Consider the following 25943-nt stretch of genomic DNA (forward strand, 5'->3'; position numbering starts at 1 on the left):
ATAATTACTACCGGCCATTTTATTTCTTATATCACAAATTCAACACTCTATCGCAGATAAAATCACATACAACAGGCACGATCATTATTTAGCATTAGTGCTCTCAGTGGCACATTCCTATACATTTCTCTGCCTTCTTATGGGCACATACATTCACAAATTATCACTTGATTATTATTCCTATTCTCTTTAGGGCCTCGACTCAGTGCTCTGGGCAAACTGACATTATTTCTCAATTCTTATAGGCTACTTATGATGTGACTGGCTCAGCTTGATACGCCAACCCGAGTGTGTTTAAGATATATAGAAGATATTAGGCTTTCTTCATATGACAACTAACATTACAGTCTACACTGCACATGCACCTAGTTAGTACCTAAACTGATTGTCTTGATTACACTCATATAAGACCATATAGGTCCCGGTGAAATGAAATACTCGAACCCAATTTCCCTATCTTGAATAGAATATCTGCAATAATTACACTCCCGAAATACCTAAGACTAAAAACATGCAAATTAATGAACTAACCAAACTTGCGTCCTGAAGCATAAATTCTATATACACGGGCATTGACAGCCTAGCCTATTTACATATTGGCAGAGAGCCAACTCTATCTATAATTTTAACTATTATTGCGGTGCTGCATGCTTAAACAATGGAATTATCTGACCTGTGTCTGAGGATATATCTGAACAGCTCTCCTAGTGGATATTGCGAATGTACGCCATCAGTTCGGCGTTAGAAGCTAGTGACAGCACTCGTGGTTCGATGACTGGTGACATCCTGGTCGGCTGTGATGTTCTCTGCAGCTCGTTCAGGTGACGTGGTGATTGCCTCCTCGATGTCGTGATGATTGGACGTCGCCAAGTGTCCTAGTTCACACCTCGATGCCGTGAAGAATCTCGACAGCTTCGGTCCCAGTTACCGCTTCACCGTAATGTTTGAACAGTGTCCCGTCCACTCGTGATGTAGGAGAAAATTTCCCAAATATAAGGTGAATTCTGACTGCGTTGTGCGTTGCTTGTAGATAAAGGCGGTCTTCTCTGCGCTGGGCAGGGGCGTGACAGACAGCGATGCACACAGTGAAATGATCCTAGCGTGCTCGTCCGTCGTATATATTAGCAGTCTAGCATCCACGCTACCAAGCGCTGCGTGGGTGGGCTTCAAGCGCGCGCCCGCGGTATGGAAAATTTCTCCCGCGAGATGCATATTAAATACTCATACTTTTATTATGATTATAACTATAGGCATGCCGCATATCAAAATTTGCAGAAAAATGTCCTGAGTGCGGTTCTGGTATTCGATCCTCTGTAGTCATCTTGTAATTGAAGATATTAAATAAATTCCTTTCCCTCCAATGTAAAAATTCCCGCGATATCTCTCGGAGCTGCTTGCTTCCCAAGCCTCAGTGAAGAGGTTCGCTGGGGTAATAAATTTTTATGAGCATCTAGAAACTTCAGCTCGCGTCTGATGCTACATTCTCACGAAAAGCGCGCAATCTTAGATACTCTGACACAATAAAATGCCACCTAAGGCGCTTTCTTTGTGGTCTCATATAATTCCCATAATATTTATAAAAGCATTCTTTGACCAAGAACAGAATGGTTCAATACATACATACATACATACATACATACATACATACATACATACATACATACATACATACATACATACATACATACATATTCACTATGAACTGTTGTGCCTTTCACCGTTCAGTCTGCAAGCTTATGTGAATGTACTAAACGCCTCCATAATCCTTTATTTTCTATAACTAGTTCTGTGAACTCGTTTACTTCCTGTCATCTTATCCTTAGATCATTAAAAACTGTGTCTGATCATCATCGTATTGGTCTCCCTCTACTTCTCTTACCACCATGGCAGGGTCTGTTACTCTCTTAGGTAACCTTTCTTCCTTCATTCGTCTAAAATGACCCACCACTTATGCATACCGATTCATCGATCGAGTTCATTCCTAACGTAGTCTTGATCTCCTCCTTCCGTGTACTCTCTTGTCATTGTTTCCCCCTGCTTGTACCAGCGATCGGTCTCGCTACTTTTATGTCTGTTACTTTTAACTTATGAATAAGATATCCAAAGTCCACCCATCCTTCACTCCCGTACAGCAAAGTTTGTCTGGAAACAGACCGGTGTAAAGATAGTTTCGTCCAGGAGCTGACTTGAATATTGTTGATCGCAACTGCAAACTCACTGTATTAGATTTGCTGCACCTTGATTCAGTCTCACTAACCATCCTGGGAGAATACAAATCCTGAATACTTGAAATTATTTACATGTTACAGTTTTGTATTCCCAACCTGACGTTCAATTCTCTTGGGATTTTTCCCCACTGACATCACTTTAGCCTTGGAAATGCTCATTTGCATATCATGCTCACTGCACCTACAGTATTTTCAAGTTCCAAGATATTAAAGCGCAGTCTTTCAGCACAATCTGCCATTAAGACCAAATCGTCGGCATAGGCCAAATTGCTTACTACATTTCCACCTAAATTAATCCCTCCTTTCCACTTTATACCTTTCAGAATATGATGCATATAAAATATGAAAAACAAAGGTGAACGATTAGAACCAAGAAGTAATTCTGCCATAGATTATCACAATAGTCCAATTGATTGCCTTTAATTATGTAGCCTTAATCCCACAATCCCTCACAATCAGAACGGCTAAAAACTTTTCCCTCGGTACTCTGCCATATGCCTTCTGATCTACGAAACATTCTTCTCGTAGCATTTTTCAGTTAGCTGAAGCATACTGAAAATCCTATTCGGGCAGTCCCTCTGTGATCTGAAATCACTCAGGTTTTCATCCAACTTAATCTCACAATTGATCGCATTCTCTCTGCCAAAATGCCAGTGAACACATTGCCTGATATAATAATCAATGAAGTACCTTGATAGTTGTTGCAATCCATCCCGTTGCCTTGCTTATACACATTTGCAATTACTGTTTTCGTCCAGTCGGAAGGTACCTTATTAAGGTTTGGAATTTAAGGAAAATCATATTTCTTTCCTAAGATCATTTTACTCGAAATCTGAAAAATAAGTGTGAATGACAGTTCCTTGATGCCGTTTAAAGCAATTTGATGTTGCATATAAATGCATATTTTGGCAATTTTTATTGTTTTGTTCATATTTTTGCTCATTTTAATTATATTCGTTCATATTTGTTTATAATTTGAGCATTTTTGTTCTAATTGAAGCGTCTTTAACAAAGTTAACATACGATTTCCAAATAGTATATTACACATATTTTTCTTTCTGTTACCGGAACAGACGGGTAGCAGGTGTAAAAGACCTGGTTCCAAGAAGGATCTGCTGTACGGACATTTTTAGCACATCTTAGACTGCGACACTACGCGTGAGCCCACCCTGACGATAGTCTGTTTCCTCCTTTGATAAGGATTTCACTCCAGTAGAAGCAATAGCAAACAAGGATATTCCGTGTTATCTATCGCCCAGTTCTACTTTGACGGATCCAGTTACTAAGCCTTCCCCTTTCACTAACAATTAATTTCAACAAATTGGTCACACTTGTAGGACTGCAGTGAACTTCATCATGCTGAAACTGAAATGCAATGAAGTCGTAAAATTAAGAAATTATATGAAAAAGTTTGGTGAAGAGATCTTCAGTACTGACGGAATGTTATTCTTTTGTAAAACGTGTGAATATAAGGTAGTGGCTGTACAGAGATTTAATGTACAGCACTACGGCTAAGCATAAAACTGCGCGATTCGAAAGTCTTCTGAACATAGTAGGCAGGCTCCTTTGTGTTTGATACAGCGAAATCTTCGTCGACCAACTTCCCGATTTCTCAAAAGACCTGTGCGAAATGTTGGTATCTACCAATATGCCGCTTAATAAAGTGAACAACAAGCACTTCCGAAAATTCTCAACTAAATACACAACGCAGTCGATCCCGGACAAGGCAAAAATGTTATTTGCACTCCTGTTATGTAGAAACACTTGGAAAAATTAGAATTGGTATAGGCAGCAATCGCGTCTGTGTATCCGGGATCTTTGTGGGAGGTATGTCACAAATGTTATCACTGGCACGCTTCTCGTGGATCGTCCGGACTTCATTCGGAGGTAAGTTAACTCCATGATACTAAGAATTTTTTGATACTGTTTACTGAAATTTTGCGTCATGGGGATGAACAAACTTCAGTTGAAACAGGGATTGTTTGTAGCACATTGTGGTTAAAATTTTGAAAAACATTCAATCTTAAATACCAAGAATTTATTTAAAGAATTTACAGTTGAAAGTAGGTAATTCAGTGATATTCTAGTAAGTTAAGTCCTTGATAGGGTAACTCCGTGACAACAAAATAATTACAAAACCCCGTGCTTTTTCATAATATAAACATGTTTGTAATATAAAAAAATGTTTACATATCCATTTTAAGTATTCTTCAGTTGCCTATGTTGCAGTTATGATTTACTATAGTTTACTGTAGGATCTAAATATTTTAAAACAAAATTTTAAAAACAAGTGTTAGTTGTAGTCGTTGTCGTCAGAAATCTCGCAGCCATCGCACATAATATACACTTTGTCTATTACTTTTTGACATTTTTCATGGTACCAAACATGACAGAACTGGCATTCAGCCCACTTGGCCCCACTCATCTTCCTGACGTCTTCAGCATAAAAACCTCAACATGCCCCACAGTTGTTGTTAACATATTTTCGAGGCATGGATTTCGGCTTGGGCCAAGTTGTGGATTTCATTCCTGACATTGATGGCCTGTTCTAGCTGGTTAGCCTGGTTAGTTATAAGTCCGAAACCCAAAGATTGCATAGTTGTAACATAATTTCTAGTTCAGATGGCATGATAAAGGGCTTTCCAGTTTTAGCAATGAGGGCACACAGAGGATCAGCTAAGAATTTAACATAATAATCCTTGAGCGTGCTCCATGGGATTTCAAATTGTTTCCTAGCTTTGTAAACTGTCCAGCCTGTGTCCTTAACCAAACGCAACACTTTTTTCATGCTTTCAGACGTGTAGGAGTGAGCCGTTTTACTCTTCTTGGGCGCCATCACCACAAGTGAAACGTAAGAGAAACGATCATCTTGCTAAGCTCATTGACCACTACCCTGTAGCACGATTTGTTTGTAATATATATATATTTATATATATATATATAAATAAATTATTAGTATCTGATCTGGAACTCTAGTTAAAATCGAACATTCATGTTCAAACTGCTCTTAGTAACTATTAAAATGCACAACACTGCTTTCACTACAAAAAAAAGTGTGTTGACACTCCAAACTTTAACAAAGGACTCTGTAAAATCTCACACAGGCGCCCACAGATGGTGTTAGCTACCTCGTAGGAGTCCTGCATTCTTCTGACATCTGGTGGTGGAGTTTGGAGACAATCAGGTTTCAAGCTCTGTCGTGATATACGAAATACAAACTATCAGAGCATTACTTGATATCACGGAGTTACCTTACCTTACCCTACTTATCACACGTCTGAAGGCCTGGCAATAATCATCTATTCTATCTGAGCTGACTCTTGCTAATTGAGGTGCTGTTGTGCTTTAGTTACACATTTACTATAATTATAAGTAATGCATAATGAAGAAGCGTCTGTTTCTTCTGTCACGGCTAATGTTTGTAAAGAGTGTAGAGTCTACAAGATGCCACGTCAGGCGCAGATAGTAGCTCTCTGTCAGTGTACATGTACGTGGTGTATTATCGCTGATCACGCTTTGATGCTTAAGACGTTTAATGTTAGTAATACTCTAATACTTGCTACCAATCCCTAAAATTCATGTCATATTTTAACGCTTTTAGGTCATATTTAACTAGTTTTAGGGCATATTTTGTGCTTCTTTTAATCATGAACTTCCTAACCCTGCTTTTGACTAACTTATTCAGAGATCTTTCACGAATCTCATTTCTTTATTCTATTTCTTACTTATAGTGTGCAAATCCTTTGGTCATTAACTTAATTACCTTTGTTACTTCTTTTGCTCAGTAGGTTACTTACCTTTGTGTTTAGAAGGCCTTTTGAACACCCTTTATTTTTGCACAAATAAAAACGTAGGCAGAAATTCAAAAACATTGTTAACATGTTGTATATAATCATGTAACTTCTTTTCTCGTATCATGTGTAATATTGGTGCCTTAAGTTCTGAAATGGCAGTTTTGAATATGTTGTGTAGTGCATCTCATTTAACTTCTAACTTTACCATTCCCTTTCATCTCCAATCTTATATACTGCCAAAGATTTCGCCTCATTTCATGGACAGTTGAATTCGATCCTAATGTTACGTGCCAGCCCTGTCGTAGCTAACTTCAGTAGTTCCTGGAAGGGAAGAGTAAGCCAAGCCGAGGACCTCCCAGCTGGCCCACGGCATACGGGAAAGCGAGACGAAAGTACTATAAAAGAAGAAGCTGCGGCATGTCTTCGGACCGGCTGGGAAGTCCTCGGCTTGACTTACTCATCCCGTCCAGGAAATATCAAAGTGGGCTACAAAAGGGCTGGAACGTCATATTCCCCCCCCCCCCCCTTGAGAGACGATCATCCTGATCAGTTACTTCTTCGGCTGTTGCTCGGTATGGCGTCAATCAGTCCAAGCGTACCACCTTCATCTTGCACCTTGGCCTCTATCGTATTCGATAGATGTCGTTTTATCCCCTCTGAACGCAGTAAGGGCCATTCCACACTTTCTGGAGCTTGAGAGACAAGCCTCTCTTCCTTATGGGATTATACAGCCATCGTAGGTCGTTCTCACGATTTACGGCGGTGTCCGCTCGTAGGTCGTATCCTCCCTTCAAACGGTCGCTCTCTATTCTCGAACTCTTCCGAACAGTGGTGTGTACAAATTTCTGTCTCTTTGTTAGATCGAGGCAGCACTGGTCGGTCGGACAGGATGGTCCTCAGGTCAGCCGAACGATAAATCCACCTGGAGGCCGAGCTTTCTTCCAAATAGCGTCCTTGCGGGTGTGGATCCCCTGTTTCCCTGGCACACCGATGTACAGTGCACGAGACCACGGAATGCAAGGGTTCTGGAGGATGTACACGCTGTTGTCCGGAAGAGTTCGAGAACAGGGTGCGACCGATTGAAGGCACGATACAACATACGAGCGGACACTAGCGGAAATCATGAGAACGACCTAGAGTGGCCGTATAACCCCGTAAGGAATAGAGGCTTGCCTCTCAAGCTCCAGAAGGTGTGGAAAGGCCCTTACCGCTTTCTCAATTGAGAAAATGATGCCTTTTATCGAATACGATGGAGGCCAAGGTGCAAGATGAAGATTGTACATCTGGACGAATTGGCGCCACACCGAGCAACAGCTGAGGAGATAACTGATTGGGACGATCATCTTTCGAAGGGGAAGATATCACGCGCCAGCCCTGTCATAGCCTACTTAAGTATTTCCTGGACGGGATGAGTAGGTCAAGGCGAGGACTTCCCAGCTGGCCCAAAGACATGCCACAGCCTATCTTTCTAATGTGCTTTCATCTGGTTTCCCCGTGTGTCTTCTTGAAGAAGAAATGAGAATGCTCCATCTGTAGTCGGGCCCCGAAGATCCTAGAACTCCATAACCAGTGATATAAAAAGAGGCTAGTAGCGAAGAGAGTGAGTAGATGGAGAGGAGGACGGCTGTAATGATAGCTGTCGTCAGCGCTGTTGTGTTGAAGTGTCCAATGTGTGGTGGACGTTCTACGAGAGTCATTGTCTGAGTATCGCCGTGTTGGATTACGGAGTACTGAGCTCCATATGTGTACTGTCTTGGAGTACTGAGTGGAGTACTGTACTAAATGTGTACCGATATGAAGTCAGTGTATGATATAGTTGGTGTGAGTAGAGTTGGAGTAGTGTCAACTGTCGCTGTTGTGAGGAGTAGTGTAGTGTTGGTCAACACTGTTGAGCTGTTGCTGTTATGTGACCGCTGATTAGCTGTCAGTGTCGAGTAGATCACTGTGTGGAGCGGCCACGTGAATTGGCGTGGGGTGATTGCGTAAGTAGGGGACTTTCTCTAGAGTCGTGCCAAGGAACATTAGTCATGTGTTGTGGTGGCCAGCAGTCATGTGTTCGAGGCTGTCAATGCGCATCTGTTGTTTGTGAAGTGACTGAGCATGCAGAGCCGAAGTGAAAGTGAGGCCTGTCAAAAAGGAATATAGCCCGTTCCAGGTAAGTACTACCAAGCTAAAGGGCCAGAAGAAGACGAAAGATGGCCAGAAGAAGACGGAAAGTCCTCAGAGGAGGGTGGAAGACGGCCCGAAGAAGGCGAAAATAAAGATCGAAGCTCAGAAGACAGTGGAACATGGACATAGAAAAAACTAGGAGGATCTCCGTGATATAAAGCACATTCTGCTGTCCCGGAGACCTTGTCCAGAAGACTGCAAATTCTTTTCCAGCAGGAAGAGCGAGCATGAAGCTCCTTGCCGAAGGATCACCGTGGAGTTTGAGGGAAACTGTAGTCGTGATGCCTGAATGGAAACGCATAGGGACGGGGATCATCATCCCCTGGTCCTCCTGGCTTACCAGTCTGCACTGCGCAAGACCACAAGATGTACACCTATTCCTAATGCTCAACATGTTCCCGGATAGCCTCATTTTATATCCCTGGTGATGGAGTACCGGTACTAGAAAGACCGAACATTCTCGTTTCGTCTTCGAGAAGGCACATGGGGAAACCAGACGAAAGTAAATAAAAAAAGAGGCTACGGCATGTCTTCGAGCCAAATGGTAGGTCACCGGCTTGGCTTACTCATCCCTTCCAGGAAATACCGAAGGGACAACGACAGGGCTGGCACGTAACAGTAGCTGTTGCAACTCAAATTGTTTGTGATTACGTCCATCTTATATCATACGTTCAACCTATTCATGTATCCTTGGAATGTAGTGATGAAGTGAAGTGGCGTATGGCTTTAAGTGTCCGAGGACAAGTTCGGCTCGCCAGATGCAGGTCTTTAGATTTGACTTCCGTAGGCGACCTGTGCGTCGTGATGAGGATGAAATGATTATTTAGACGACACATACACCCAGCTCCCGTGCCAGCGAAATTAACCAATTATGGCTAAAATTCCCGACCCTGCCGGGAATCGAACGCGGGACCCCTGTGACTAAAGGCCAGCACGCTAACCATTTAGCCATGGAGCCGGACAATGTAGTGATATTTTCCTTCGATGCACGGTAAATGGAAACTAGCTCTCTGGGTAAATTCAGCGCTTCGGGTTAATAAGTTAGTACTGCTTTAAGTTCTGAAGCAGGATGTTTGAATTTTAAATGCTTCTGACACCATCGCTAAATAAACCCATTATAGTGCAGCTTATTCTTACCGTAGCTTCAAGTACCTCTGAAATTTTCCCCATTCTTAGGCATATTCCCAAAGCGAAAATCTTTGTACCTACATAAAGAAGTTCCCTATTTTTGTATTCCAGCGTTACAGGAATAGTGACGGGCTTCTGTACACTGATGATAAAGCTCACATTACTACAATAATAGTATAACAGAAAACTTATGTGATTCTTTATTGGTCTTACCACTACCTCTCTATTGGTAACGAAGCTACGGTATTCCTATATGTTGGAAGCTCAACTCGCACAATATGCCACACATGTTGTGTATAATCCTGTAGCTTTTTTGGAACCTGTGCAATATATGGTGTGATAATTTCTGAAATGGTGATTTTACACATGTTGGAAAGTGCAGCCATTTATCCAATAACATTTTATGGACCGTTTATTTAATATTCTAAACAGAACAACATAAAACCATATTACAACAAAAATAGCATATACCGGTATATGATACATATCTACTTATATTAAGCCCGTTATGGCTACAGTAGTTATTTTGCTGGGATGATCTCCATAATAACTCTCCACAGAGTTGGACTTGAACTGTCATACGACCGACACTGATATCTTCCAAGTGTCTAGTAATATTTCCATCTGATGACCACAGTTCGCTTCTCGACATTAAGTCTTCTGTAAGTGTCTTTCAGAAATGTGTATTTGTTCAATTTTTCAGTTATTCGGCATGAAATATAATGTAGCAACATTGTAAATGGAGGTATTAGTGTATTTGGTGCACTTTGTATTCAGGACTGCATCCCTGTCCTCTTTTCCTTTCACATAGATCACACGACTCCAGTATAAAAACCAGGTATCAGGTAAACATTCAGAAAGTACAGACAGGTGAACAAAGAATTAAAAACGTTACTGGGATCTCTATTGTAACACTCCGTGCAGATAGTTGTCGATCTTTGTAATTAAATTTTCACAAGACCACCACAAGTTTGTAAATAGGATTTTATATATATATGTTTTCATGAGCAATTTTCCAGTAAAACTAACCGTACGAGAGATATATCGAGTTTTATGTTTTAAGCCTCCTCAGAAACCCCGCTCCTTATATTTCCCTTACTTTTCACTGTATCGGAAAATGTAAATAATAAAAACCCTGTAAATAAAATTTTAAATAAGTTTTGATCATGAGCAATCTTCCTGTAAAACCAACCATAAGAGAGATACATAGATTTTTATGTCTTACACTCCCTCTGAAGACCCTTCCTGCTGAATTATTTACAAGTGTATAGCTAAAATCCTACTTGCCTTTCAACCAGACAGGTTTCATATAAATTCCCCTATCCGTAGTCACTTTACAATCACGTTGATGCCAACGGACACCTTACCGTACGACCGCTCATTAATAATAATTGTAATATTCCTAAAATGCAGGTAAATGGGCATCATAGGTCACCAAAGGATTCCTCAAGTTTTTAATAATAATAATAATAATAATAATAATAATAATAATAATAATAATAATAATAATAATAATAATAATAATAATAATAATAATAATAATAATAATAATAATAATAATAATAATAATAATAATAATAATAATAATAATAATAGTAATAGAGCATTGGAATCCTATCTCGCATTGTGTAAATAAACTGAAAATCTAGTGTTCCCTTGTTAGGCCTTACCTAATATCTCCTGAAAACAATTGAAATTGGTAGGGCTTTCACAAAAAAGAGAAGACGAATAATTTAATAAAATGCCTGTAGGCTATTCAAAATTCAAAAAATCATTAATAGTACCTCCCCTATAAAAATACGATCAGAACAGCTTTTACCTAACTGAAATAACATATTCATTACTAATGGCCTAATCCCAGTGTTATTGGGCTCAATACTTAATAAGGATTTGGCACAGTTTGTCGGCCAGATAGCCTTCCTCACGCAATCCCTGCATGGAGGAATGTATTCACTATTGCGTGTTTCTATGGTGGTTAGTAGTGTGGTGTTTTGTGTGCATATGAAGATAAATGTATTGAGAGAACACAAACACTCAGTCTCCTAACAAGAAGAATTAACCATACACAGCTAAAATTCTCGACTGAGCCAGAAATCGAAATCAGGGCCCTATGAATCAAAAGCCAGTACGCCGACCATTGAGCTGAGGAGCCGGACACATAATTTGTTCCTCAGTTCTTATAAATACCTTTGCTGCCTCCTCTCCTTAATATTGCTGTGCAGACCTAATAATCAGCCTCCCTGATATCTCGTATACTACTAAGAAAAGTACCTCCCTAGGTACTTAGTCCTAGGTTCCAAATTCCACTATCATTACATCCACATCATCATTTTTCTTGTGCTAGTACACGTAAAGTTAAGTTCTCTCCTTCTGATGTTATATTAGCTAGTAGCGAGTGACTAGCGCCGTTAATTCAAGTCATGTAGTATGTGGTTAAATAGTCACTATACACAGATGCACTGAATTTATGCCATTGACTTATCTGTTAATTATCAACCCATACAAAATAATAACTTTCAAAAACATAAATGAACAATGTGGACTTATCAACCACTTATGATTGACTCACTGAATAATTAGATCTCAGTCACATGGACCTTCAACTTACTCACCAGATATAATTACTGTAGACATCAGCCCATGTTCACTCGCTCGTATATACCCATCCGCTAAATGTTCAAATTATTTCCAGCATCCCCTAACATTGACCAATGGCTAAAGCTGACTCACCTGGATAAATCCAGCACTAGTCAACTTTACATTACCAAAATATACCGTACATGTTTCACAACTATTTTATCATAATACCCTAGACCTTCATAATACTTATCGTAACTATTATTCACAAGGTATACATATTATTATGTTTAATTAGCTCAAACTATTAACAGTTAAATTAAACATACTGTATGTATAAACTAACATTACTTCTGGCTAGCTGTTTGAATTGAGAGGATATACCGTGGTGTATGGTAAACCTTTTTCCTGTGATGTAATAGTAGAGGTATGACGGTCTAGAAATAATTTGTCACTGCTCCAGTCGTCCAGTGATACAACTGCCTGCCCAGTGACAAACTGGTCCAACCACAGATTGAAATGAGGAGTATGGCATAGCACGCAGGCATGGGTGACAGGCTGCCTGTCCAGTGACAAACCGGTACAAGCACAGATGGAGCTGAGCAGCATGGCATAGCATGCAGGCGTGGGTGACAAGCTGCCTGTCCAGTGACAAACCTGTCCAAGCACAGATGGAAATGAGAAGCTTGGCATAGCACGCAGGCATGGATGACAGGCTGGCTGTCCAGTGACAAACCGGTACAAGCACAGATGGAGCTGAGCAGCATGGCATAGCACGCAGGCATGGGTGACAGGCTGCCTGTCCAGTGACAAACCTGTACAAGCACAGATGGAGCTGAGCAGCATGGCATAGCACGCAGGCATGGGTGACAGGCTGGCTGTCCAGTGACAAACCGGTACAAGCACAGATGGAGCTGAGCATCATGGCATAGCACACAGGCATGGGTGATAGGCTGGCTGTCCAGTGACAAACCTGTCCAAGCACAGATAGAAATGAGGAGTATGGCATAGCACGCAGGCATGGGTGACAGGCTGCCTGTCAAGTGACAAACCTGTCCAAACACAGATGGAAATGAGGAGTATGGCATAGCACGCAGGCATGGGTGACAGGCTGCCTGTCCAGTGACAAACCGGTACAAGCACAGATGGAGCTGAGCAGCATGGCATAGCACGCAGGCATGGGTGACAAGCTGCCTGTCCTGTGACAAACCTGTCCAAGCACAGATGGAAATGAGGAGTATGGCATAGCACGCAGGCATTGGTGACAGGCTGCCTGTCCAGTGACAAACCTGTCCAAGCACAGATGGAGCTGAGGACTATAACATAGCACGCAGGCATGGGTGACAGGCTGCCTGTCCAGTGACAAACCAGTACAAGCACAGATGGAGCTGAGCAGCATGGCACAGCACGCAGGCATGGGTGATAGGCTGGCTGTCCAGTGACAAACCGGTACAAGCACAGATGGAGCTGAGCAGCATGGCATAGCACACAGGCATGGGTGACAGGCTGGCTGTCCAGTGACAAACCTGTCCAAGCACAGATAGAAATGAGGAGTATGGCATAGCACGCAGGCATGGGTGACAGGCTGCCTGTCCAGTAACAAACCTGTCCAAACACAGATGGAAATGAGGAGTATGGCATAGCATGCAGGCATGGGTGACAGGCTGCCTGTCCAGTGACAAACCGGTACAAGCACAGATGGAGCTGAGCAGCATGGCATAGCATGCAGGCGTGGGTGACAAGCTGCCTGTCCAGTGACAAACCTGTCCAAGCACAGATGGAAATGAGGAGTATGGCATAGCACGCAGGCATGGGTGACAGGCTGCCTGTCCAGTGACAAACCGGTACAAGCACAGATGGAGCTGAGAAGCTTGGCATAGCACGCAGGCATGGATGACAGGCTGGCTGTCCAGTGACAAACCGGTACAAGCACAGATGGAGCTGAGCAGCATGGCATAGCACGCAGGCATGGGTGACAGGCTGCCTGTCCAGTGACAAACCTGTACAAGCACAGATGGAGCTGAGCAGCATGGCATAGCACGCAGGCATGGGTGACAGGCTGGCTGTCCAGTGACAAACCGGTACAAGCACAGATGGAGCTGAGCATCATGGCATAGCACACAGGCATGGGTGATAGGCTGGCTGTCCAGTGACAAACCTGTCCAAGCACAGATAGAAATGAGGAGTATGGCATAGCACGCAGGCATGGGTGACAGGCTGCCTGTCAAGTGACAAACCTGTCCAAACACAGATGGAAATGAGGAGTATGGCATAGCACGCAGGCATGGGTGACAGGCTGCCTGTCCAGTGACAAACCGGTACAAGCACAGATGGAGCTGAGCAGCATGGCATAGCATGCAGGCGTGGGTGACAAGCTGCCTGTCCTGTGACAAACCTGTCCAAGCACAGATGGAAATGAGGAGTATAGCATAGCACGCAGGCGTGGGTGACAGGTTGCCTGTCCAGTGACAAACCTGTCCAAGCACAGATGGAAATGAGGAGTATGGCATAGCACGCAGGCATGGGTGATAGGCTGCCTGTCCAGTGACAAACCGGTACAAGCACAGATGGAGCTGAGCAGCGTGGCATAGCATGCAGGCATGGGTGACAGGCTGCCTGTCCAGTGACAAACCTGTCCAAGCACAGATGGAAATGAGGAGTATGGCATAGCACGCAGGCATTGGTGACAGGCTGCCTGTCCAGTGACAAACTGGTACAAGCACAGATGGAGCTGAGCAGCATGGCATAGCATGCAGGCGTGGGTGACAAGCAGCCTGTCCAGTGACAAACCTGTCGAAACACAGATGGAAATGAGGAGTATGGCATAGCACGCAGGCATGGGTGACAGGCTGCCTGTCCAGTGACAAACTGGTACAAGCACAGATGGAGCTGAGCAGCATGGCATAGCACGCAGGCATGGGTGACAGGTTGCCTGTCCAGTGACAAACCTGTACAAGCACAGATGGAAATGAGGAGTATGGCATAGCACGCAGGCATTGGTGACAGGCTGCCTGTCCAGTGACAAACCAGTACAAGCACAGATGGAGCTGAGCAGCATGGCATAGCACGCAGGCATGAGTGACAGGCTGGCTGTCCAGTGACAAACCGGTACAAGCACAGATGGAGCTGAGCAGCATGGCATAGCACGCAGGCATGGGTGACAGGTTGCCTGTCCAGTGACAAACCTGTACAAGCACAGATGGAGCTGAGCAGCATGGCATAGCATGCAGGCATGGGTGACAGGCTGGCTGTCCAGTAACAAACCGGTACAAGCACAGATGGAGCTGAGCAGCATGGCATAGCACACAGGCATGGGTGACAGGCTGGCTGTCCAGTAACAAACCGGTACAAGCACAGATGGAGCTGAGCAGCATGGCATAGCATGCAGGCATGGGTGACAGGCTGGCTGTCCAGTAACAAACCGGTACAAGCACAGATGGAGCTGAGCAGCATGGCATAGCATGCAGGTGTGGGTGACAGGCTGGCTGTCCAGTGACAAACCTGTCCAAGCACAGATGGAGCTGAGCAGCATGGCATAGCACGCAGGCATGGGTGACAGGCTGGCTGTCCAGTGACAAACCTCTCCAAGCACAGATAGAAATGAGGAGTATGGCATAGCACGTAGGCATGGGTGACAGGCTGCCTGTCCAGTGACAAACCTGTCCAAACACAGATGGAAATGAGGAGTATGGCATAGCACGCAGGCATGGGTGACAGGCTGCCTGTCCAGTGACAAACCTGTCCAATCACAGATGGAAATGAGGAGTATGGCATAGCACGCAGGCATGGGTGACAGGCTGCCTGTCCAGTGACAAACCTGTCCAAACACAGATGGAAATGAGGAGTATGGCATAGCATGCAGGCATGGGTGACAGGCTGCCTGTCCAGTGACAAACTGGTACAAGCACAAATGGAGCTGAGCAGCATGGCATAGCATGCAGGCGTGGGTGACAGGCTGCCTGTCCAGTGATAAACCTGTCCAAGCACAGATGGAAATGAGGAGTATGGCATAGCACGCAGACTTGGATGACAGGCTGCCTGTCCAGTGACAAACCTGTCCAAGCACAGATGGAAATAAGGAGTATGGCATAGCACGCAGGCATGGGTGACAGGCTGCCTGTCCAGTGACAAACCGGTACAAGCACAGATGGTGCTTAGGAGCAGCATAATAGGTCTACGTAGCCCAGGGATGCACGATTTACTCAGTTCTTCGATGATATCATGGTCAAATCTGTCTTATCTGAATCGATAGTGGCACACTGGTGGGTAGGTTGAAGTTGGAAGAACCGAAGAAATGTTTATTATCTCCAGTAAATAAATACATAATAATGTTACTTGTTACACGTCCCAATAACTACTTTTATGGTTTTCGGAGACACCAACGTGCTGGAATTTTGTTCTGCAGGAGCTCTTTAACATGCCATTAGATCTACTGACATGAGGCTGTCGTATTTGAGTACCTTCAAATACCACCGGACTGAGCCAGGGTCGAACCTGCCAAGTTGGGGTCAAAAAGCTCAAGGCTGTACCGTCTTAGTTACTCAGCCTGGCACAATTTTATTTCAGGAAGTAAATAACAAGTAAGAATTACTTTCTTTGTAAAACATAACAATGAAAAGCAAAATTTACTATGAATATAAACGTTACAAGTAATCCGATTACTTTTACTCAATGTTGTCCCAACTCTGAAAATGAGAGCATTTTGTGTGCAGTTCTTCCCTAATATTCTGAGACATGTGAATGACCTATAATATTGTTTGGAGTTCGCCGATAGTCATTTTGAAACATCTGACGTTTTAAAAAATATTCACTCTTGTGACTTTAAAATGTTCATTGAACATATTCTCCAGATTAAATGTTACAGTATCAAAAGTGATGTTTGACTACATTTTAACTATCTTAAAATAAACAACCATCAATATTAGTTATAATAATAATAATAATAATAATAATAATAATAATAATAATAATAATAATAATAATAATAATAATAATAATAATAATAATAATAATAATAATACTGAGCTCGATGGCTGCAGTCGCTTCAGTGCGGCCAGTATCCAGTATTCGGGAGACAGTGGATTTGAACCCCGCTGTTGGCAGCCCTGAAGATGGTTTTCTATGGTTTCCCATTTTCACACCAGGCAAATGCTGGGGCTGTACCTTAATTTAGGCCACAGCCGCTTCCCTCCCAGTCCTAGCCCTTTCCTATCCCATAGTCGTCATAAGACCTATCTGTGTCAATGCGACGTAAAGCCAATAGCAGAAAAAAATAATAATAATAATGATACCAAGCAAGTTGGCTGAGCGGTTAGCGGCGTGAGGCTATGAGCTTGCATTCTGGAGATAGTGTGTTCTAATCCCACTATTGGCAGCCCTGAAGATGGTTTTCCACAGTTTCCCATTTTCACACCAGGCCAATGCTGGGGCTGTGCCTTAATTAAGGCCTCGGCCGCTTCCTTCCCACTCCTAGTCCTTTCCTATCCCATCGGCACCATAAGACCTATCTGTGTCAGTGCCACATAAGGCAACTTGTAATAATAATAATAATAATAATAATAATAATAATAATAATAATAATAATAATAATAATAATAATAATAATAATGAGCAAGTTGGTCATGAATCCTGTGCCAACTAACCCTGATTCTTCCTCACCAGACATTTCGGGACTTCGAGAGATCATCATTTTTCTCAAAAATAATAAAGCTCCAGTTGAAGACTCAGTGATCGCAGATTACTGGAAATTACTGGACGACAAAACTCTACAACCCCTCCTCCAAACTATCCAACAGATTTGGAAGACGACTCAGACATCATCCAAATGGGTCAAAGCTCTCATTCATCCCCTTTGTAAAAATAAGATGTTAAATCGGTGTGTCAATAATTATTGTGGCATCTCTCTTCCTCCTGTTACTTACAAAATCCTCTCCAAAGCCTTACTCACTAGAGCCATAGAACAACTTGACTCACAAATAGGTGAATACCAAGCCGGCCTCCGGAAACCAGTTCCTGCGCAGAACAGATTCAGAATCTAAAAATGACCATCACCTACCTGAAACTCAGAGCTAGACGGTTTTTCATCACTTTTGTAGATTTCCAGAAGGTGTATGACTCTTTTGACCACACAACCCTTTTCCAAGTTCTGCAAGAATTTGACCTCGACAACAGGACCTGACAGATCATTCAAAATACATTCACTGGTACGTCTTCCAAAGTGAAATTCAGATCTGAGATTTCTGAAGCCTTTCAAATCCAAACAGGAGTTCGGTAAGGAAATGGACTATCACCACTACTTTTCAACTGTGCTCTCAAGAGGGTCACTCAGGAATGGAGGTTCGTTCCCCAATCTGAAGGAATTCCTAATGAGTTCAAATAGGCCAAACTTGCAATGGTATCAATATTGACTGCCTGGCATTTGCAGACGACCTCACTCTCTTTACTTTCTCTCCTGAACCAGCTGCTCAACAAATCAATTACCTGCAATAAATGCAAAGTTAATATTGGCCTCAGAATCTCCTATACCAAAACCCACTTCACTTCTAACATCATACATGCTCCGCCACCATCTTGAAAGTGGAATGATTCAAGTACCTTGGTGAATGGGTTGAATCCAATGAAGTTCGCCATCTTAACACGTGTTAACAAGTTTGAAACAGTCTTTTGACTCACTCAAAACATGTATAACAAAAGGTCCATCTCTCAAAATTAAAATAAATCGACATTATCAAACTGTAATTAGACCTGAAGCATTATATGCAGCAGAATGTTTAACACTTCAAACGCACAGCCTGCCTGAAAAACTGGCAATTATGGAAAGGAGGATTATCCGAAAAATCCTTGGTCCCAGTCTCAAAGATGGCGTTTACAGACTTCGGAGCAGCTTAGAAATATACACCCACTCTGAAAAGGTATCAAGCATAATCTGGAAAAGAAGGATAATATTTTATGCCCACCTCTTCGGATTGCTAACTGAAAGAATCTGTAAATGTTTGTTATTCTTCTCCAGAAGTCTCAAAATGATTCCTCCTTGGTTGGTGGAGATCGATAAAGATATTTTAAGTATGGTATCTCAGAAACAGACATTCAACTCCGAACACCACTCCAACACAAACTTAAACAGGTTCACCAAGAAAAAGTCCATTGTAGTGCATGCACACTCCGAAAGAATGAAAACCTGATGAGCCCGCAAGAAGACAAACAGTTGAGATTTCGTGGTTCTTAGTGCTCCTAACGCTAAATAATAATAATAATAATAATAATAATAATAATAATAATAATAATAATAATAATAATAATAATAATAATAATAATAATAATTTGTAGAAATGTTTTATTGTTGAAGTAGATTACTGTGCATTTCTTTCTCTCACATGAAATAATAAACACAGCACTGGTATGTCTCCGTCCTTTTCTTTTCACAACCTTCCTAACGGTACAGGATGAGGAACCTGTATCACTGGACCGTTTGCGGGTAGCAGTAACAAGACTTACCAGTACAGCAAACTGCACGTCGCAGTGCAAGACTGTCAAAATAGCAGTGGACCGGTACAGCAAACTGCAAGTTGCAGTGCAAGACTGTCACAGTAGCAGTGGACCGGTACAGCAAACTGCAAGTCGCAGTGCAAGACTGTCACAATAGCAGTGGACCAGAACAGCAAACTGCAAGTCGCAGTGCAAGACTGTCACAGTGACAGTGGATCAGTACAGCAAACCATGAGTCGCAGTGCAAGACTGCCACAGTAGCAGTGGACCAGTACCACAAACTGCGAGTCACAGTGCAAGACTGTCACAGTAGCAGTGGACTGGTACAGCAAAACTGCGAGTCGCAGTGCAAGACTATCACAGTTGCAGTGGATCAGTACCGCAAACTGCACATCACAGTGCAAGACTGTCACAGTAGCAGTGGACCGGTACAGCAAACTGCGAGTCACAGTGCAAGACTGTCACAGTAGCAGTGAACCGGTACAGCAAACTGCGAATAGCAGTGCAAAACTGTCACAGTAGCAGTGGACTGATAGCGAAGAGGATCCACCCTTCTCGGTACAGCAAACTGCAAGTCACACTGCAAGACTGTCACAGTAACGGTGAACCGGTACAGCAAACTGCGAGTTGCAGAGCAAAACTGTCACAATAGCAGTGGACCTGTACAGCAAACTGTGAGTAGCAGTGCGAGACTGTCACAGTAGCAGTGGACTGATAGCGAAGAGGATCCACCCTTCCTGGTACAGCAAACTGCAAGTCACACTGCAAGACTGTCACATTAGCAGTAAGATGATAGCGAAGAGGCTCCACACTCCCTGGTACTGCAAAAGGCGAGGTCGCAGCACAAGACTGTCACAATAGCAGTGGGCCGGTAGCGAAGAGGATCCACCCTTCCCGGTACAGCAAACTGTGAGTCGCAGTGCAAGACTGTCACAATAGCAGTGGACCTGTACAGCAAACTGCGAGTAGCAGTGCAAGACTGTCACAATAGCAGTGGACCTGTACAGCAAACTGCGAGTAGCAGTGCAAGACTGTGTCACAATAGCAGTGGACCTGTACAGCAAACTGTGAGTTGCAGTGCAAGACTGTCACAATAGCAGTGGACCTGTACAGCAAACTGCAAGTAGCAGTGCAAGACTGTGTCACAATAGCAGTGGACCTGTACAGCAAACTGCGAGTAGCAGTGCAAGACTGTCACAATAGCAGTGGACCTGTACAGCAAACTGTGAGTCGCATTGCAAGACTGTCACAGTAGCAGTGGACCTGTACATCAAACTGTGAGTCGCAGTGCAAGACTGTCACAATAGCAGTGGACCTGTACAGCAAACTGCGAGTAGCAGTGCAAGACTGTGTCACAATAGCAGTGGACCTGTACAGCAAACTGCGAGTAGCAGTGCAAGACTGTGTCACAATAGCAGTGGACCTGTACAACAAACTGCGAGTAGCAGTGCAAGACTGTGTCACAATAGCAGTGGACCTGTACAGCAAACTGCGAGTCACAGTGCAAGACTGTCACAGTAGCAGTGGACTGATAGCGAAGAGGATCCTCCCTTCCTGGTACAGCGAACGGCAAGTCACACTGAAAGACTGTCACATTAGCAGTGAGCCGGTAGCGAAGAGGTTCCACACTCCGTGGTACAGCAAACTGCGAGTCAAAGTGCAAGACTGTCACAGTAGCAGCAGTGGACCGGTAACGAAGAAGCTCCACACTTCATGGTACATCAAACTGCGAGTCGCAGCGCAAGACTATCATAGTAGTAGTGGACCAGAAGCGAAGAGGCTCCTGGAACAGGTTGCCACTGCTCCGTTCCTAGAACACGTGATGCGTACCTGTACACCAGTACCGACACACCTCTATGTAACAGACAAAGAAACAAAAATTAAACTGCATGAGACATAGGTCATTATTTTGTCCAGACCGGCATAAAAATCAAGTATCAGGTAAATATTAAAAAACTGCAGACAGCAAGATGATTTATATAGAGTGAGATAATAAAATATTTTTTGGTTGTTCTGTACTTCGAGTGTTTCTCATTGTGCCCTTGTACTGTTTAGTCATTGCTTCTCTCCTTGCTCATTATGAAACATTTAAGATTAAAATATATCAATATTCCATTTGCATAATATTTTCCAAATAATTACTCCAGCATTTTTCAATTTGCAGAGAGAATGATGGACTGGCTTGTAGGAGTATTGGGTGGACTTGTGTTACTTCTGACATTGCTGTTCATTGGAATGCTGGTGTGCAAGTATCGTAACAAGAACAAAAGGGAGCTAGCAGATCCACCCCCAGAACTTCCAGCTACAGGAGTCATAAAAGGTCTCACCCGATATACTGAACCTCCCTCCAAGATAAACTTCTTGTTTGGCGAACCTCCGGTGAAACCTGCACCTGAAACGACCCCAGAGCCACACCATATATATGAGCAAGTTGGATATCTCACACCAACAACAAGCAAAAGCGTGTATGAAAATCTTGAGGCTGATAAAGATAAAATAGAGACTTGATCTTTACAGAATATAAAAAAGTGTAAGTGCTACATCGCTTGATGTATCTTTAAGTACTTTATGCTGGAGGAAGATATGTTTAAAAATGCAGTTCTGTATATTTTAGGGAGTAGTTGAGTGAACAGTATAACTATTATTCTAGTCGTATTAGAATTTAGAAAAAAATGATTACGTTCAAAGACAAAAGTGCATATACTGTAAACTTCTCCAACTGTCACAAGTATCCACATCAATCTAGTTGGTACAGGAAATGTTTAAACTTAGTAACTAAACTAGTTTATACTCTGTTGATTTCAATTTTTTTAATGTTATGTGACATTTTACGTACTAAATTGCTTATTCTCTAATTTGACGTACTACAATTAAGGCTGCCTGTACTTAATATATTCCATATTAATATACTATTATTAAGCTTATTTCCAATTGACATACTGTTATCAAGCACTAAATATTTTTGCCTATTGATATTTTTGATATGTCCCTTTTTACTACTACATGTGAACTGTGTAGGGTATATTGATAGATTCCAGCGTGACAACTATAAATCCTCAGTGCTCCATAAAAAGTGTAATTAAGTTTTGCAACTTTTCAGTTCAGGTAATTTAATGTTTCACACACATTAACAGCTTACTAACTTTACACACAAAGAAACTAGTTTTGACATATTTATTACATAGAAATTGATCTTTAGACTAAACAACATCTTCGGTGCTTCAAAAAAGGTATAATTAAGTTTTGCAACTTTTCAGTTCAGGCAGTTTAATGTTTCACACACATTAACAGCTTACTAACTTTACACTCTAAGGAACTAGTTTTAATATATTGATTACATAGAAATTGATCTTTAAATTAAACAACATAACATTTTATGTCATTAATTGAAAACAGAGAAAATCTGACTTGTGCTGTTTGGGCCAAAATTTCATACTAACTTGTGCTCTTTTGGTACAGTCTCACACTGAAATGTACTTCAGTGACCTATTCAGAGAATCACAATAACCAAAGCTCTTGTCTCCTAACAAGATTGTAAATGAGGTAATTGCTATTCCATGTGTAACAGTGAAATTAGGAACAGCTAATTAAACATCACAAAAAACTTCCACATCAGGGTACGTATCATGGACTCTTGTGGTCCTCAAATTTGTATGGAAATGGTGAAAGAAAGGATTTATTAAGGGAAGAAGATCCACGCTATCATTTTTCTTCTCTCTTGATGCGGGCAAAGTTCTGTGATACAACATTTTGGGCATTGTTTCAACCTCTATCTCACCCCTGCACACAACACTGAAATAGTCCTGAAACGCTATTCTTTTAGGAACGTTTTGAATAGAAATTGCAAGGTCCTTGGTATCTTATACTATTATACTTATTTTGCCATCAAGAATGTTTTGAAATAGAGTTATAATGAAACATCCAAGGTGTCTTACAAATAATATATTATACTTTTACGTATACCCTTAATACCAACCTGTAGAACTCACCTTGGGCCAATATAATACGAGTAGCGTCCTCGTAAAACCATATATGTCCATCAGATCCAGACTTTCTGGAGGAAAGAAAAGCGTAAAATAGTAAATCTATAGCAGCTTTTGCATGTGCAAATTTCCAAACGTATTTCATGGACACATGAAAGCTTTCTGTATAACTGGCATAGGTCAAAATTCAGTAACAACTAAAATAATTGCATATTTAAAAATGGACAAGTTTTGTTTTGCCTAAACCACATGTGACTAGTTTGTTTTTGCTCAGACGCTAGCGGGACCTGTTCTTTCATTCTAAGACGTCATCAGGACTTGCTCCGTTCTTCTCAGAATGTTTAGTGGAAGAAAGGTGACGTAACAAATACTTAGCCTGTGATGGGTTTTTAAAGACATGGTCTCATTTTATTGGGCCCACCACTAGAGCATGCCTGCTTTTGCTCACACATGTATTTGTCTTATCTTCAATGTTAGGACCGGTCTAGAAAACCAAGAATAACGTCCAAGAGGATTCGTCGTGTTGACCACCACACGACGTCACATAATCTGCAGGCCTTCAGGCTGAGCAGTGGTCGCTTGGTAGGCCAAGGCCCTTCGGGGTTGTTGCACCATGGTTTATTTTCAGTATTAGGGGGATTGTTCTGTTTTGGTCAGATTTTAGTTGAGAAACAGGTACAAAGTCAATGCTGATTTAAATGTTCAATTTTTGGACATGTTTAGTTTTGCCCGAATGCTCCTCATATGGTCTTCTCTTTTTGGCCCTTTATGACAAATTCTTTTTTTCCAAGCAGTCAAGAAGTAGAAGTGCAATGTGCGTGGATACACATTGTTGCATTTTCCATGGGTTCGAATTGCAACTATCTTCGGTCACTTCGTTATGCTAAATGTCTGTGTATGATACTTATAAATAATCATCGCAGGTAAATTCATATAAACATCTGAAGACAGAGTGCATTTATCTTGTTTAGGATTTATTTTCTATAAACAAACAACAAATCGAAGGAACAAAAGATTCTACTGGCTGCGCATCAAAAGAACTGAATGTAATGGTAGAGCTGTCATGGAATGGGATCCTCTAAGACAGGGCCTCTCAAATGCCCAAAATCTCCCGCGTGCAAACAGCAGCGCAGAGTTACTGTGCAAAGTGCATCGGTCCCGCTCGGCTCGGACCAACGCTTCGTCTCTGGGCTACTCGGCTAAGCTCGGCTCAACTCAGCTCGGATTTGGAGTGCTACGGAGCAAGTGAGGAAGAGGGAGACAGGGGGAGCAAGCGAGACAGGCATGGGGAAAGAGAGGGACAGTGCTATTGTTCCAAATTGAGGGGTGGGGGTCTGGACTATGGTTAACCAAGCAAAGTTGTCTTTTGCACCGTGCACAGTGCATGCACCAGGCGCATGCACCCTGAGAGGCCCTGTTCTAAGAATAGTGACACATAGTTGTATCACGCATGCTTCAAATATGAAACAAAGCCTCTTGCTTTGGCAATGAAAAATAAGAGCAATTGAATCAAAGACAACTGTTAAAGTGTATAGAGAAACAAAGAGAATCCTGGAATATTTTAGAACTATGGAACATTACCCTATAGACAAGCTACGTTTGCAGAGCAAAATTTGAAGTTTGTGTAAAATACCAAATACGTAACGTCTTATATGTTCAGTGAGGTATGTCAAATGGAAGTAAATTTAATAGTATATGTCAGAATGACAAAAAGGTATAAGCTTAATAGTACCTACTGTAGTATGTCAAAATGGATTATGCAAAATATAATGTGTCAAAAGTCCTGCTAGGTATTTGATCACATGAGATCTTTATTTTTAGCCAACTGTCTTGAAATAGTTTAGTCTGAAGAGGCCACTCTTTGGTCGTATATGTGTATGTTTATGTGTGCCTACTACCCCTATTGATTTTGAATGACTTCCCCATTTTAAATACCTAAGTACTTCTCTTCCACTTATCCCATACTTGTACTTTTCGCTAGTGGTAATGCTTCCAACTGTTCAAACTTTTTCAGTATCCTCTTCTATTAACAATAAAATGGCTAATGGAAGTTCAGTAATACCCGAGAAGTGTTTTAGTGGAAGTTGAATTTCAGAGCACGTATTGCTTACAGGTAATGGATATTTACCATCTCCTACCCCATCAGTTTCTACATCAATTTCAGTTTCGAAATTTACTACTTTAACCCATTAGTGCGAAAATATATATTGCTTGCTTAATATAGCAAATAATATTCCAAATAAAGATTCCTAATTTCTTCATTTATTGTAAATATTCATAACACAGTCATGAAAGGTACAAAGCTGAATGTTTGGAGATGCAATATGTCATATTTCTTCTTTTTCGCTCATTTTTGGACATACAAGATTAATTTTGATATTGTTTGTTAATAATGGCTTAAACAGAACATTCTACTTAAAAGAAGTCCACAGCAAACAGCTAACTAAATATCTTGTATGCAACGCATCCAGAAAGTGAGTACTACGCAATCGACAATCATCATGTTGCTTCGCGTGTGTAAAATACTCACATTTCGGAACTTGTTATATAAATAGGTATTTTACATACTACCAACAAAC

General features: G+C 41.9%; 1 protein-coding gene across 1 annotated transcript in view; it reads left to right on the top strand.

Moving 5' to 3' along the window:
- The window catches only part of LOC136864295 (uncharacterized), a 423236-nt gene extending 397813 nt beyond the window's left edge, over nt 1-25423 (top strand). Inside the window, exon 8 of the mRNA XM_067141087.2 lies at nt 21546-25423. Within this exon, the coding sequence (XP_066997188.2) occupies nt 21546-21889 (344 nt within the window). The 3' untranslated portion in view covers nt 21890-25423. The remainder of the gene's footprint in view (nt 1-21545) is intronic.
- The last annotated feature ends 520 nt before the right edge of the window (nt 25424-25943 follow it).

This window comes from Anabrus simplex, chromosome 2, assembly GCF_040414725.1.
Source record: "Anabrus simplex isolate iqAnaSimp1 chromosome 2, ASM4041472v1, whole genome shotgun sequence".
In the NCBI taxonomy this organism is placed as follows: Eukaryota; Metazoa; Arthropoda; class Insecta; order Orthoptera; family Tettigoniidae; genus Anabrus; species Anabrus simplex.